General features: G+C 37.5%; 1 protein-coding gene across 1 annotated transcript; it reads right to left on the bottom strand.

Annotated features, from left to right (window-relative positions):
• Window positions 1-10,766: 10,766 nt before the first annotated feature.
• On the bottom strand, window positions 10,767-12,509 carry LOC145160190 (chalcone synthase). Its single transcript, XM_079079298.1, has 2 exons — window positions 12,231-12,509; window positions 10,767-11,973 (listed from the first exon to the last, which is right to left on the bottom strand). The coding sequence occupies exons 1-2, from the start codon at window positions 12,415-12,417 to the stop codon at window positions 10,964-10,966; spliced, it is 1,197 nt and encodes a 398-aa protein (XP_078935424.1). The 5' UTR covers window positions 12,418-12,509; the 3' UTR covers window positions 10,767-10,963.
• Window positions 12,510-16,504: the final 3,995 nt, after the last annotated feature.

Raw genomic sequence — 16,504 nt, 5'->3', positions numbered from 1 at the left:
CTCAGCGAGTTCCCCCAAAGTACCAACACATAAACAAATAACATATACAATAACAACATGTCGGATCCAATCAACCATCGGGTAGGAATACCCCAGGCCTAATCAACCATCAGGTTAGAATACCCCCAGCCCAATCAACCATCGGGTTGGAATTCCAATCTACAACGGGTCTTGTCATCCTCGGGATGGAATACCCTTGGGCCCAAGAAACCATCGGGTTGGAATGCCCCCGGCCTGTTGGCTCACGCATAAAGCAGTAAAGCCTCAACCACCAACCAAATATCTGCACATATAATAGATAACCATATAAATTGTCTACAGACAGTCAGACAGATCTACAGATCACTAAGCATAATATCATCCTATATACCAGGATACCGATCTAACAGATCACTACATCACGATAACATACTATCACATAACAGGATATTAAATCCAAAGGGTCGACATTGGTGCCTTCGACCCGCAAGTATAGTGAGGATAACTCACCTCACAAACTGGACAAAAGCTGATGAGGTCCCGACTCCAAATTTCTGCTCTAACCGATACCTATTCCAACCAAATGACCAATCTTCATCAAAATCCTAAAATACCCTTAAGGTCAAACTTGGTCAAAGTCAAAATCAAACTGGTCAAAATCCATAAATCAACTGAGTCAACCCAGACAAGTCAAATCACCCGAGTCAACTCAGCAAGCGTATGTGGGGCGTACTCTGGTGGTACGCTGGGCGTACTCCTCCGCTGACCAAAAACGGGGCCGTTGACCGCGTACATTGGGCGTACACCCAAGTACACACGATGTAACCCCAGACTTCCTTTTTATCCCATTAAGTGCTTAATATAGTGACTTATCATGCCCAAATGAAGATCCAAGGTGAAGATGTCATTAGGAGTCATAAAGTTTCCAACTTTATGACCTTGCATGCTTAATAAGTGCTTAATCCATAAAAACCCAACATCTTAATGCCTTAAGACTCTCCATAACATGCATGGGACAAAACCAACCATTGGGACTCCATTTTTATGACTTAAGACTCCAGTTAGGGTCTAAAAGGACAGCTTAATGAGTCAAGAACATGCCATGCTCAAGATCTAACATTTTGGGACCAAAAACATCATTAAGTCATCCAAATCTAGATCTATATAATAAAGGGGTAAAGTTGCAAGCTTTATACCTTAAAAAGGTTGCAAATGATGTAGAAACACTAGATCCAAAGTGCTTCACTCTTCCAAGGTGAGCTTGGCTTCCTTCCTTCTTCTTCTAAGAACAAAACACACATACTTAGGCTTAAAATAGCTTCTCAAGGTGAACTAGTGTTGCAAAACATATCAAGAGGGATGGAGGCTGATGAGGTGAGGGGAAATAAGGACATAAGCGTGTTTAACTACGATATAAACCCTAAAAATTAGGGTTTCCAAATCTACCAAGTACGCGCAGCGTACTAGGGAGCGTATTTACGAAAATGCCACTAGGGCTCTTTTTGCACACTTTCTTGAACTTAGGGACCAAAATGCAACATAATTAAATTGTAGGGTTAGAATTAGAAGTAGCTTATCATCGGGATGTTACAGGTGAGGCCCGATGAAGGGCGGTGTCCGGTGTGTGTTTATTATTTATGGTATGTGGTAGTTTGGGGAACTCACTAAACTTTGTGCTTACGGTTTTCAGTTTATGTTTCATGTACTTCTGGTTCGAAAGGGAAGAGCTCGGGATGATTGCAGAGCACACACCACATTATTCCACATTTTGTAATTTACTTTGATATTTTATGATGTATTGATACACTTTGTTCCATCTTGGCTTCATGATGATGTTTTGGATTATAGTTTTATTAATTTAAAAATGAAATATTTGATTTTAATTTTTGGGAAGTTACACCATATGTCGACATATAAACAATCAAGGATCAAGTAGGCACATAATACAAGCAAACAACAATCATACAACTCACTTCCGACTACTAGTCCTCTCATAACACACTGTCTCGCTACCAGCTAATCTCCATGAAATGTGTAACCATAAGTAACTAGAGGTGAGATACCCACCCGGACAGATGATCCTACTCTAGAGCCAAAACCAAACAAGGAACATGCAAGAAAGCCTAGATCAAGAGTTCTCAGGCTATCCTACATGAATGCATACATCCCCTAGGGCAATCCGTTGGATGATAAACAATCTACTAGCACTCTAACCAATATACCACTAATACAACATCATATCATACAAGGATATATATATATATATATATATATATATATATATATATATATATATATATACACACATACATATATATACACATACATAAATATATATATATATATATATATATATATATATATATATATATATATATATATATATATATATAAATGCACAAGGCTAGCAGATCACTACAACATAACAACATACTATACATAAGGATACATAGCTACGATCCAAGGAATGCATAGATACATGTACTCAGAGGTGAGATAGACACCCAAACAGGTGATCCTGTTTTAGAGCCACAACCAAACAAGGAACATGCAATAAAGCCTAAATCAAGAGTCCTCAGTCTATCCTATGTGTGACTACATACAGTCCCTATGGCATCCCTCTACTAAAGATAACCAAAACTAGTGGGTTCGCATTGGTGCTTTCGACCCACGGTACAATGATGCGAAACTCACCTGAATTGAAGAACTCTGAAACACTGCGATATGGTCCCTTTTCTGCACTGCTTGCACCCGCAAATCCACTCTAAATCACTCAAAAACTCAAGGATCTCACAAATGGTGCTAGGCTTTCGAAATTAGGTTTAGAGAGGATGGACGCTGAAGGTAATAAGGTTTGGAATAAGTTAAGGTCATTAAATAGGGTCCAAGACCCAAATATTAGGGTTTGCATCAGGCTTGCGTACACCCAGCATACTCCTGGTATGCCCAGTGTACCAGGTTGATCCTACGCGATCAGCCTTACCTAGTACGCCCAGTGTACACCTTGTATTCCCAACGTACTCGCCTTAACCCAAAACCTTCCTAACTTCTAATGGTCATAACTTCTTCATTCCAACTCCATTTCCGACAATCTTTATATCCATAGAAAGGTATTGAAGAGCCCCATAATATTATTTAGATATCTTGGACTATAAACTTCTCGAATAAAAATCCATATTTCATGCAAGAACCCGGCCTATGACTTTCCCTTTTCTACCCTTCGTCCAATACACAGTTCAAGGGTTAAATCTTTTAACCATTATTACCTCTTTCCACAAGGACTAAACTTTACCTCCTTAAGGCCCAAAACCTTTACATAATCGACTTCTGGCCCACGACCCAGAAATGGTAGGAAACAGGATGTTACAATTCTCCCCACTTAAATTAGATTTCATCCATGAAATCAATGATTGCTTCCACTTCATGATGCAACCCCTCACATCAACCAAGCTGTCCAAAAATCCGCATATTTGATCGGCTCAAAACATTCTCGACCAAATTCCGTCATGATAATCCCGCACATAAGTGAACCATCGCGACAAAAACCAACTTATCACATACTAAAGTGGGCCACGCTCCTACTCGGCTCCAATAACCCTGTTTAGCTATCTACTGTCAACACTCGAGCTCACCCCCGATCCACTAACCAACAAAAAAACTCATATCCTAACAAGACGAACATCGATCCCAATAAGACTTAACTGACCGCATCAATACCCAGAATAACTTGAACTCTACCACTTGATCTCAACCACTGATATCCAGATACACTTGAGAATCTGAATGCACACAACATTCGCAAATTCAAATACACATACAACAGAGTACAAAGATAATTAATCCATTCATAACAAGAAATCAGTTTAAACAAAGCTAAATAAGACAATTCCTCTTAACTGAACATCCAAGATTACAACTGAACTTCGAAACATAAATAGAAAATACAGGTGAATACCAACACTACAACAATCGACTAAATAGAGGAACTAACAACTCAAACCTCTGCCCCTGAAACTCCCGATGCCCCTATGCAGACCGTCGGGTAACTGCTAAGCTAGGGGTGTAGGGTTCAGCACCTCACTGAAAACGAGAAATGGATAACGAGATCTGATATGGCCCACCTAGCTGTAATGGACACAAACCCGCGAACTATGCTTGCAATCTCTACTAAAATGACCCTCCTTCCGACACCCGTGACATGCAAAAGACATGCACCTCCTCTCAGCTGATCTCGAACTCCGGCCGGCAGACTTGAACCGCTTGGTTGCCGGCTGATACTGTCCTGAAGCTATCCTTTCCTCCTTCTGTTGAATCTCCAACTCAATCTCCCTCCTCCTGGTGCTTGACTTCATCTTGGTCAAGGTATGATACTGCTGAGTAGATACAAACTCTCGAATCTCCGTCTTGACCATACTCAAGTATCACGACATTTGTGCCTGCTCTGAAGTAGCATACTCATCTAGAAAAGAGTTATCTCCGTAAACATCTTGGTGATCTCCATCACTGACTCCGATGTCTTCTTGAGCGACAAGTACTCTTGTGACAGTCGCTCCTGCTCCACAAAAGGAACATACTCCACTCGGAACATATCAAGAAACTGGTCCTAAGTCACTACAGTTTGCTCTGCATGCAAAAAGTTGTGGGTCACAAACTCCCACCAATCCTTCGCACCCCAACAAAGAAAATTCAACGCAAATTTCACCTTCTGGTCCTTGGGGCATGAACACGTGAAGAAACATCCCTCCATGTCAGAAATCCATCTCGAAGCGATGATCAAGTCTCTGTCACCTCTAAACTTCGGAGGCTTTGTATAACTGAACTATCAACACTTCATTGCCCCGTCTCCTTGAGATCCTGCCATGGTGATAGCTTTTGTGGCAGCAGCAACAGCTACCTGCATGACGGTGGCATAGCGCTGGCCAAACTCCTCGATCAATGTGGTCTTGACCAACCCAAACAACTCCGGAGTCACCTCCCTGATCGCCTTGGCCACTCTAGCAGCAATGATCATGCGGATCTCCTCCTTCCTCAGGCTACTCTCTTAGTGTTGCCAGCTCCTGATCATTAACCTTTAATAGTCGCCATACTGAAAATATACCAAGGAAAAATCAGACATCAAAACACAGTGTTCAACACACCATAACACACTACTATTATTTCCTTAGTAGCCTCGAGGTTCCTCCTGAATCTTATACAGATCATGTGCTTTCAGTAGTACGGGCCCATACTACCTTCCATACCTATCCATAGTCGATTCAGAATTCTTCCCAAGCTCCTAAGGCACTGAACTAGCCCACTCCTAGGCGTGCTAATACCTACTTCTCCTACGAGATACAACTAACTTCCTAAGCACTCTTTCTAGGATTATCCTTGCTCCCACACCACTGTTTGATTTTGTGCATGCTTGTTGTACAAAATACGGGGTCAGATAGACTGTCAAATAATCGACTATGCCTTAAGTCGACAACCAAACAAGGAACATGAAGTAAGGCTAATTCGATCATTCTGAGGCTATTTAATCCCGACCATATACATCTAATCAAGATACACGCATCAATCACGAAATCAAGTACCATAAAGCAAGCAATTCCCTATATCATAAGGCATTACTGAATCATGCCCTTCTATCCAACAGTTCCTAAAAGAACCGTAGCTTATCCACTATCATGCTTTTCTAACAGTTCACATATCATAAAAATAAAAACTCAGCACATATAACAAGTACGGGTATTTTGGGGACCACTTTCCTGTTCGGGCACTGGCTAACTGTATACACCGTATCTTCCTGTAAAACCAAAGTTAAATCAAGGTTCATGTTCCTAATCCCAAGCCAACAATCAAACAAGAACATGGCAAGAGATCGAGCCCATGTCCCTAACCCAACCCTTTTATTATAAAGTCTTTTTAAAAAAGAAAAAACATTTTGTGAAAATTCTCGGATCCTAGTTTGAGTCTAGATCACACAAATTTTCATCCAATTCGCTCAAACCAGGGCTCTGATACCAACTTGTAACGTCCTATTTTCACAACCAAAAATTTTCATTTTATTAAAAGGTAAAAGTTCCCAATTATAAATCCATTATTAAGAAAACCGTTTATTCCAAAATCCATTTATTGAAAATCAGAGTAATATAAGAAATGCAGAATTCTCAATGCTGGTGGTGAGTGTGTACAGTCCCGCCTTCGCCCTCCCATGTCACCAACAAAACTTGAAAAACATAAACAACTGGGTAAGTACAAAGCTTAGTGAGTTTCCCTAAAATTACCCTATACGATAAACATACAAGCAAGCATTACAGCCCACAATCATCAGATTGAAATGCCCAGGCCCAGTCAATCCTCAGACTGGAATGCCACATGCAACGGGTCCAATCAGCCATCGGGCTGGAATACCCAGGGTTTGTTGACCTATCGACTCAAACCAACCGCTCTTCCCTAGCCTCTGTGCCTACGACTTGAAGCCGGCCCACACCGAGTATCTTGGCCTACAACATAAAGCAGGACCGCCTCAACCCACTACCACCATATGTCGACATATAAACAATCAAGGATCAAGTAGGCACATAATACAAACAAACAACAATCATACAACTCACTACCGCCTACTAGTCCTCTCACATCACATTGTCTCGCTACCAACTAACCTCCATGAAATACGTAACCATAAGTAACTAGAGGTGAGATAGCCACCCGAACAGATGATCCTACTCTAGAGCCACAACCAAACAAGGAACGAGTAAAAAAGCCTAGATCAACAGTTCTCAGGCTATCCTACATGACTACATACAACCTCTAGGGCACTCCACTGGATGATAAAAAGTCTACTAGCACTCTAACCAACATACCAGTACTACAGCATCCTATCATACAAGGAAATATATATATATATATATATATATATATATATATATATATATATATATATATATATATATATATATATATATGCACACGTCTAGAAGATTACATCACAACAACATAGTATACATAAGGATACATAGCCACAATCCAAGGAACGCATAACTGTATGTACTCAGAGGTGAGATAGACACCCGGACAAGTGATCCTACTCTAGAGCCACAACCAAACAAGGAACAAGAAAGAAAGCCTAGATCAAAAGTCATCAATTTATCCTACGTAACTACATACAGTCCCTAGGGCATCCCTCTACTAAAGATAACCAAAACTAGTAGGTCGACATTGGTGCCTTCGACCCACTGTTCAATGAGGCGAAACTCACCTGAATCGAAGAACTCTGAAACACTTCGATACAATCCCTTTTCTTCACTGCTTGCACCCGCAAATCCACTCCAAAGCACTCAAAAAATCAAGGATCTCACAAAATGGGGCTAGAGTTTCGAAATTAGGGTTAGAGAGGATGGAGGTTGGATGTAATAAGGGTTGGAAAGAGTTAAAGTCATCAAAATTAGTGTTTTTTAAAACGACTTATTAACTTATTGGTTTTTTAAAAAACTAATAAACTAAAAAAATATTTTTAAAGACTAACTTTAGGCAAAAAAAAAAATATGACTTTTTCAAAAGGTTAATACCTTTCAAAAAAAATAAGAAGTTTCAAAAACACTTACAAAGGCTCCCATCATATTTAACTTTATATTAAATATCTAAGGATTTGTATGATTAATTTATAATTTTTGTATACAATATTTAAAAAGTATATGTGTTATTTATAAAAATTACTAGTTGCGAGACCCGTGTAAATACATGGGTTGATGATAAAAAAAAAAGTTAAATATGAAAAACTAAACAATACAAAATTTTAATATATAATACTTTGTACGTTTGTATAATTTATATAATATATAAATTGTCAATTTATAATTTTGATTAAAATACATTGTTTGATATGCATAAAATGATATATTACACTTTTTATTTTTTATGTGGACGTTAAGAGAAAAAAAAAAGAGATAGCAAAACATGCAAATGAGTATTACTTGATCTATCCTAATAAATGTAATATTAATTATATATTTTTTGTAAATACATAATCGTTAGATGTGTTTCACGGTTGCAAATTCAAAATAAAAAAAAAACATCTAAACTAATAAAACAATATTATTTTAAAAAAATGGACCATATTTATTCTCATGTATTAATAGATGTTAAAAAAACATATCATATTTCAAAAAACACACAATGCATTGAAAATATATCATTTATCATTAAAACATATCATTTAGCTAAGTTGACATTTTGGTTAAGAATAAAAGTATGTTGACTTCTTTTATTAAAAATATAAGTGTGTTGTTAATTTGGGTTAAAATTTAGCATAACATCAAAACTTAAAATATAACTTAGAATTATAAATCATCAAATTGGAATGAAATGATAAAAATCAAGAAATATTTCAATATTAAATTCGGTATAATTATTAAAGTACAATGCTCTAAAAAACCTTGAAAAGATTATGGACAATTGAAAAAAGACATAACTATAGAACGAAAATGCTCCAAACATTAAAGAGGAAGACACAGACACACTTCGAGATTATTTATCGACATTTCTCCTAAAAAAGCTTTTCTATTTTTTTTTTTCATTTAATCACATTTGAAACATTGGTATAACCAAAATACTATCAAATTTTAATATTAGAAAATAGATAGTTTGAACTCTCAAGTCAAAACTTTGTTTTTGAGATTCTAATTATATTTTTGTTAGAAGGGAGGTGGAAAAATAGAAGATCAAAAATGGATAATTTTAAATTAAATTAAACCCATGAAATTATGGATGCATAATATTATTTGCAAATATAAAATATATTTGTAAACATTGAATTTACCGTTTTGAGTAAGTTTAATGATGCATGCAAGTTTTTTTTTCATATGTTAATGCTAAGAACTTACGCTTTTTTTTTTGAAAGAATTAAGTTAATAATGGAAGTAAAAAATGCAATGACTAATATAAATTAATTCCCATAAACTCATCCCCATAAGTAAGGAATCAATATTTTTCCCTATTAAATGTCGTAAATACCTTTATTATCAATTTAATACTTTTTTAAAAAATCAATTTTTTTTAGGAAATGATGTGTAATTTTTCTAGGCAAAACCTAAATTATAAGAAAATGACAAACGGCATAAAAATATTATGAAAATTTAAGTTTTTTTCCTTTATTTAAATATCTTATAATTTTAGAAGTTTGTTTCAGTAGACTACATTTGTAAAAAGGGCCCTATAATTCTATGAACATTCACCCGCTTGTCTTATTCGTCGACTACTATTGTCAAATTGGACACACACTTATGACAAAGTGACATCGTAGGTTACTCCATATAAATGCGCTTGTTTGGTGCAATTCATTACTGTCGCACCCTATTAGAGTGTTATAAATACTTTTTTTTGGTTGCGGTTCAAAGTTTTCAGTCATATATTTTTTAATGCAAAAAAGTTCAAACGTTTTTTTTTTTTTTTTTTTTCCTAAAATACCTGTGCGACATTTTTCTCCCAACTTTTAACGTATATTTAAAAGAAAAACAAAAAATCATTATTCGGAATTGAATATTCAATTTAAAATAATGTTAGATTTCTGAATTGAGTATTTAATTTAAAATACTGTTAAGATTTCGAAATTGAATATTCAATTTAAACTACTGTTAAGATTTCGCAATTGAATATTTAATTAGGATGTTGTTAAAATTCTTGAAACTGTGCATATAATTAATAATATTGTCGTATAATTATTACATATGAATATATTTTTCAAAAATAATACTCTAACTAAAATAGAATTGTGATTTTTTGGATGTTTAGGTTTTGTGGTATGGGCCATAATATGGCGTTGAGAGGCCTGTGTCTCATGTCATAACGATGTTAGACTAGAGGGAGTGGGTGCGGTTTCAACCGCGGTTCCGCCACATCATCACCCAAAACACCATCCCCTCAGTGGTTTCTACCGCATATTTTCTCTCTTCACCCAAATACTACCACACTTCCATTCTCTCTCTCTTCCTTTATTTGCTTTCTCTCTCCTCTCTCAACCAATCATTTTCTTTTTTTTCTTCTTTCTTTTTTCTCTTCTAACCATTCTCCCACTCCGTTGTTGTGGTATCAAATTGATGAAATGAGAAAAAATATGAGTTGACATCTATGTGACATAAGAGGGAGTGCGGTTTCAGTGGCACCACTCCCTCCAGCCTTAGAAGAAAAACAACATCCCTCAAAGCATCTTCTCTTTCTTTCATCTCTCTTTCATTGTTTTTCTTCTTTCTTGAGCTCATAACTGTGTGTCATGGAGCAACACCAACCATCTCTAAGAATGGTGGAGAAAAAGAAATACTGATGATGATGTGGCACTGTTAAAAAGGGTAGTTTTAAAATACAAAAATTAATGTTCAGTATTATTTTTAAATGTTAAAAAAAATGAGAAATTTTCCCTCAAACATATGACCGACAATAAGAATGGTTTCCCATTTTTAAAAAGTTCACATGTAAAACTCGCCCTTGTATTTAATGAATATTTAATAATATAATTTAAAGATCGTGATAAACTAAATAATGCTTGACAAAATGATCACAAATTTTGCTTTTTTGTAAGATTGATCACACAAAAAAATGTAAATAAAAAATTATTCTATAACTATTTCTTTTTGTATACTCGTGGGTTCACCACATACTTGTAAAATATTTTATAAAACTAAACGTTTTTTTATTAGTTTTTCATCTCAAATCACGTGTGTATCATATTATCTCCTTACATTGTGGAGTACTCTTTTTTATTTCATTTATTTTGTTAAAGTGCAAATTGCAAAATGCATAATAAATCTAGCTACGATATAAAAGATATAATGGATTTCTTAGCAAAATTACAATAGGTTGTATTACATGTAAAACATACAAACAAAACAAAAATATGAATCACATATTAATAACAATTGAAATCCTAGATATTCATTTATTTAATTAAAGCATAAATAACGATTTGATGATTTTAACTTCAAGAAAAGACGTTGATAAAGGATCAAATTTAGGTGGGAATTGGCATGGTGGTTGGAAGACTATGAAGGACCACCGTCTCCACCGTCAAACCAGGACCGAACCCAAACAGAACACCCCAGTCCAATCCTTCGCCGGTGGTGGCAGCACCGTCCTCCGCCGACTTCTTTCTCATCTCGTCAATGATGAACAACACGCAGGCACTGGACATGTTCCCGTACTCGCTCAAGACATGTCTGGTGGCTCTCATCTTCTCCTCCTTGAGACCAAGCTTGAGCTCCACCTGGTCCAGTATCGCCGGACCACCGGGGTGGGCGATCCAGAAGATGGAGTTCCAATCAGTTATACCCAAAGGAGAAAATGCTTGTGTCAGAGCCTTCTCTATGTTCTTCGAGATCAACCCTGGAACATCTTTAAGGAGATGAAAAGTTAACCCCACCTCCCTCAAATGTCCGTCGATGGCTCCCTCGGAGTCAGGTAAGATTGTCTGAGCCGCAGACACCATCTCGAACAGCGGCCGTTCCATCGTCAAGTCAGGGTCCGAACCCACGATGACCGCCGCAGCTCCATCCCCGAACAGAGCTTGTCCAACGAGGGAATCAAGGTGGGTGTCGTTAGGGCCACGGAAGGTAACCGCTGTAATCTCAGAGCAAACCACAAGAACACGAGCACCCTTGTTGTTCTCAGCGAGGTCCTTAGCGAGACGGAGAACCGTGCCGCCGGCGAAACACCCTTGTTGGTACATCATGAACCGTTTGACAGAAGGACGTAGGCCGAGAAGCTTAGTGAGCTGGTAATCGGCCCCGGGCATGTCAACGCCGGAGGTGGTGCAGAAGATGAGATGGGTGATTTTGGATTTAGGTTGGCCCCATTCTTTGATGGCTTTGGTTGCGGCTTCTTTACCGAGCTTGGGGACTTCGACAACGACCACGTCTTGCCGGGCGTCGAGCGAAGGAGCCATGTACTCGCAAAGGTTGGGGTTCTCTTTGAGAAACTCCTCTGTCAGATGCATGTATCGTTTTCTTATCATAGACTTATCACCTGCAAGTTTCATATATACATGTATAATTTGTTAAAACAAAAACCCTACTCATAACATCATGCATCAACCACTACAAATCATTACTTTTATTTTTGTAAACATCTGAAAACTACGTCTCAGAAAAGTTTTGCCATATATCTTTGGCCTATGTTATCTCATGAAAAACACAATGACTTTGAAAACCTTTGTATTGCCATATATTTATGTCTACTTTGCAAAATCTCGATTAAATATGGAAGTAAGAGTAAATACATACACATGCGCTGGAACTTCTCTTTGAGATCCACCATGTGCTCACTTTTAGTAATCCGAAAATAGTAATCGGGATAATCAGCTTGGTAGACGCAGTTGGATGGAGTTGCAGTGCCGATGGCAAGAATGGTGGCTGGACCTTGTGCCCGTTGGGCATTTCTGATCTGAGCAATATCAATTGAGGACGCCATTGGTGTTCAATCTCTGGTGGCAGGAATGGAGTTGATCTTTCAGTTTCAAACTAGAGAAGGAAATGTGGTTGCGAAGTAGACGAGGTTTGAGTGTCTATTATATAGGCTGTTAGGTTCTTTAAACCTCAATTTAAAATTTATGGAGCCGTAAGTGTTCGCGATGGTAGTACATGCCACGTCGAGCATCATGTATGCATTTATGACATAATACCCAAGTGCGCTTGTATCTCTTTGGAGGTTTGTACTAGATACAGGAGGAACGACTTGACATCCAGTTGATTAAAGTGTAAGATATAATTAATGAGTCTGATTGTAAACCTCTTCGGTATGGTAAAATTGTCATTATACGATTTGGTATGCATGTCACCGGATCTCTTGTGGCTTGTGGCTTGTGGCTTATGTGTTGGTCAAGTGGGAGTCAAGTGAACATCATTCCCCACCTCCACATTAATCACCAAATCGTAGTGAATTGTAGTGAAGATCATGAACCACCATACCTAATAATTTTATTTTTCTCTATCTCTTTCTACTTTTTTTATTAATTAAAAGATATATTTTTTATTAAATAATTATAAAAATAAGAAAGATATAGTAGTATGAAGTGATAATTATTTTATAGCGGTATGGTTTAAATGTAAGGATTATAAGACGCTGAGGTGACATTTTTTTTAATGGTCATATTGCTATATGATTATTGAAAGAAAGAAATTACAACGTTCTCAATGAAAAAAACATAAAGGCTACAAAGAAAAAAAGGGAGAATAAATACTAGCTAAAATAAAACTCTAATGAGCTAAAGTTTAAAGGGTCCATAAACATGTGGGCTAATAACATATAGACTAACATCCCCCTCAAACTCACAATGTCACAGCAATAAGCATTGAAAGTTTGTCACACAAGAACCGAAACCGAGATGCCGATAGAGCATTCGCAAAAATATTCGCAAGCTGCAAGGTTGATGAAACAAACGGAAGCAATATGGTTCCGAGCTGTAAGTGATGACAGTTGAAGTGACAATCAATCTCAATGTGTTTTGTCCGCTCATGGAAAACATAATTTTTTGCAATTTGTATTGCACTTTTGTTATCACAATGTAGGGGAGTAGGTGAAGAAATGTGAACTCCCATATCCGCAAGCAGCCACCGTAACCAGATAATCTCACATGTAGTCACAGTCATAGCACGATACTCAGCCTCCATGGAAGATCTAGAGACAACGTCATGTTTCTTGATCTTCCATGAAATGAGAGACTCACCAAAAATATGCAAAATCCGGTGGTTGATTTACGATCATGACAATTGTCATCCCAATCAGCATCACTATAGGCACGTAATTCAAGAGAAGACGTCGAGGGAAATAAGAGGGTCTGAAACTGAGTGGTACGAAGATATCTCAGAATACAGAGTACAACTCCCCAATGAACAAAGGTAGGAGCAGTAACAAACTGACCAACAACATGAATAGCATGAGCAATATCCGGACGAGTAATTGTGAGATAAACCAAACTTCCCACAATAGTGTTATAAAGATTTTGATCGGACAAAGGAACACCATCACTAGGAGAGTACTGTGCATTGGTTTCAAGAGGAGTATCAACAGTCCGATTGTCAGAGAGGCCCGCCCGTGTAAAAAAGTCAAATATATATTTAGTCTGAGAAAGAAGATACCATTTCTTAGACTGAGTGTGACAACCCGAAATTTCTTTCGTTCAAATCGTTAAAAATAAATCAATTTGGAATTTATTTCTGCTCTTGCCGTCATTATTTTGAGCTTAATTAAATATTCTAGGCTCGGTCCAATTAAGTTTTGGGTTCAAAATCAAGGTTTCTAAGTCAAAGCATAGCATCCGGGCCAAACCCCCTTCGAGAGGAGTTTACGGCCGCAAACTCGAGTTTACGGCCGTAAACCCCCCACCCCACCCCTTGGCCAAAAACTCACCCCTATATAAGGGATGAGTGGCTTTCATTTCAAGCTTTAAGCACTCAAAGGACTTTCTCTCTCTACTCTCTCTCTACCATTTTCGAGTTTTGCTCAAGGATCTTCAAAATGTAAGTGATTCTTCACTTCTATGGTGTTTCAATCCCTTTTCCAGTGATGAATCCATGTTTCGTATCATAAATTTCATCTTTTTCTAGATCTTCTCTCTCACCAAGAACACCAAGAACACACACTAGTTCTTGGTGACTAAAAACCTCATTCCAAGCCTCTTACAGTAAGTAACTACTCCCTATGCTTGTTATCTATTAAGAATCACTTGTTTTCACCTAGAAATCGACCTTAAATCATGAACACGAAATGGGTTTACGGCCGTAATCCCTTCAATGGCCGTAAACTCCATTTTTGGTCGATTATTGGCCTTTAAACTCTTCCTTGAGCTGGGCACAAGGCTTAGAACACTTCCAAGAGGCTAGAAAGGACCTTGAAACACCGAAAATCGCACCTTTCACCAAGTGTTTACGGCCGTAAACACATGGGCCGTAAACCCACATGTCGTAAACCCATGGACCGCAAACACTTGGGCCGCAAACTCGTGGGCCGTAAACCCTGTTGGGCCGCAAACCCCTGACCGTACACTCCTGATTACGGCCGCAAACTCCCCATCTTCAATCACGTGTGATTCTAACACTTAGTTTTAAGTGTTTCCTAGTCCCTAAGGTGGTTTCCTTCCATAACAAATAGTGTTAGGTCCTCATCTAATGCATATATGTGTTACCATATGTTAATAGGATCCACTTGCGTACGAAACATCAGTTGACACTCAGCATCCACACCGACCTTACGCTCGGATCTTACGTCAAACTGTGAGTTCATACCCCTACATTTTCTGTGTTTTTAATGTTTTCAGGGGGGAATACAAGCTAAACATAAATGCTTTCACTAATATAAAACTCATGCAATTCTCATACTTTAACCCTTTTGTACTGTGTTGAGCATAAGGGATGTTTTCACTAAAATTGCATAGTTTTTCGGACTAGCTCTTCACTACGTTATACATGCAAACTATAATCGGTATAGTTTGGGATTTTCTAAACATAACAAGTACATAAACTTTCACTGCTAAACATATGCACTAAGACAGAAATAGTTTATAGTTTACCTCACAATTTTATCATAGTATTCATAACTGTAATTATCACTACATACGGTATACATACGGATTTTCACTATGGTAGAACGCTACTACACTACATGTAAACTAGATTGTACGATACTGTGAGGCGCTACTTTAATACTGTACCCATAGGTGTACAGGGATAAATCCTATCATAGTATAACCAGAGTCTCCTGGAGGGAGAGCGTGAGATTTGTGAATAGATCTATTCGGGACTGACAATCCCACACCTGAACTGCTAGCTACAGTTAGGCGGGCACGCCTGGGGTGTACAAATGTCATTTAACTCGACGCCTGAAGAACGTTGGAAAGGTCTCTAGTCATATCAAGCATGGTTATACGACTCACATTATGTATAAATCACATTTAGTTTACAACCTGGCACTCTTCAACAGTTTTATTTATACTAAATAGAACTAATACACACTACAACTGGAGAACTTTCAGGGTTTTCAAACAGAACTGAACATACAATGGTTTCACGTACGAAATACTTATACATCATGATTAGCATTAGCTAGTCACATGAAGTATTATTTTCGCACATCACTACAGTTTTCAGTAACAAACATTCATGGTTTTATACAGAATTGAAAACACTACATTCTCATTAAAGAAAATATCGGATTTTCTTGAAACTACACAAACACTTTTACAACTCATCAACAAGTTTTCATTACAAACTACTGCTTATGAACTCACCAGCTTTATGCTGATATTCTTTCAAATTGCTTGTATTCTCAGGAAGTCAGTAGACAGGTACCTGCTGGATTTTTGAGGAGTTGGAGCAATAACAGTTTTATGTTTATACTTTACAAAGCTATTTGATGTAATTCAAACAAATTTCAGACAAAGTTTCAAACTGATGTAAACATTTTTATTTAAGTATTTACTATAATGGTTGTGTTGCTATGATTGCTATTATTCATTGGTTGTGATGCTACACATGACGTCCTCCACCCCAGAACGTTTCCG

Source organism: Lactuca virosa, chromosome 2 (assembly GCF_052849685.1).
Source record: "Lactuca virosa cultivar CGN04683 chromosome 2, Lactuca_virosa_CGN04683_v6, whole genome shotgun sequence".
Classification (NCBI taxonomy): Eukaryota; Viridiplantae; Streptophyta; class Magnoliopsida; order Asterales; family Asteraceae; genus Lactuca; species Lactuca virosa.
This window is presented reverse-complemented; position numbering and strand designations above follow the sequence as displayed.

Excerpts from the sequence above, each read along its gene's own strand:
- LOC145160190 (XM_079079298.1), bottom strand. The coding sequence starts at position 12,417 with ATGGCGTCCTCAATTGATATTGCTCAGATCAGAAATGCCCAACGGGCA. Across the intron at positions 11,974-12,230 it reads AGAGAAGTTCCAGCGCATGT|GTGATAAGTCTATGATAAGA; the intron begins GTATGTATTTAC and ends TGAAACTTGCAG.